The sequence below is a fragment of the Nanorana parkeri genome, unplaced genomic scaffold (genome assembly GCF_000935625.1).
Source record: "Nanorana parkeri isolate BGI_ZX_2015 unplaced genomic scaffold, ASM93562v1 scaffold4345, whole genome shotgun sequence".
Classification (NCBI taxonomy): Eukaryota; Metazoa; Chordata; class Amphibia; order Anura; family Dicroglossidae; genus Nanorana; species Nanorana parkeri.
Genome location: NW_017310608.1, coordinates 17,312 through 17,665, shown reverse-complemented (window position 1 = coordinate 17,665; position 354 = coordinate 17,312). Strand labels below are relative to the sequence as shown.

The 354-nt window shown below is 54.2% G+C and overlaps 1 protein-coding gene across 1 annotated transcript in view; it reads left to right on the top strand.

Moving 5' to 3' along the window:
- Window positions 1-123: 123 nt before the first annotated feature.
- Window positions 124-354, top strand: part of LOC108803857 (calpain-1 catalytic subunit-like) — a gene marked incomplete at its 5' end in the record, with an annotated part of 6,255 nt that continues 6,024 nt past the window's right edge. The window contains one exon of the mRNA XM_018575655.1: window positions 124-257. Within this exon, the coding sequence (XP_018431157.1) occupies window positions 124-257 (134 nt within the window). The remainder of the gene's footprint in view (window positions 258-354) is intronic.

Below are 354 nucleotides of genomic sequence, written 5' to 3'. Positions count from 1 at the left end.
GTGACCCTCATTTCAGGTGTACACAGAATAGGATCGTACCATCCACACAAGAAGGGGGGCCCTAGGTTCAAGGGATTGGGCGGGCATCTGCAGGGGGTGTGACCTTTCTCGGTGTCCCGGCAGCTGTCGCGGTTCGGTGAATGGGTGGATGTCGTCATTGATGATGTACTCCCAACTAAGGACAATCGTCTCATGTACGCGAAGAGCAGCACGCCGGGCGAGATGTGGAGCTCCCTACTGGAGAAGGCCTACGCCAAGTACGTGACCACCAACCACCGCCACTGACATACAACACACGACACAATGAGATGAAGTGTGATGTCCATGAGATGAGGTGTGATGTCTATGAGATGA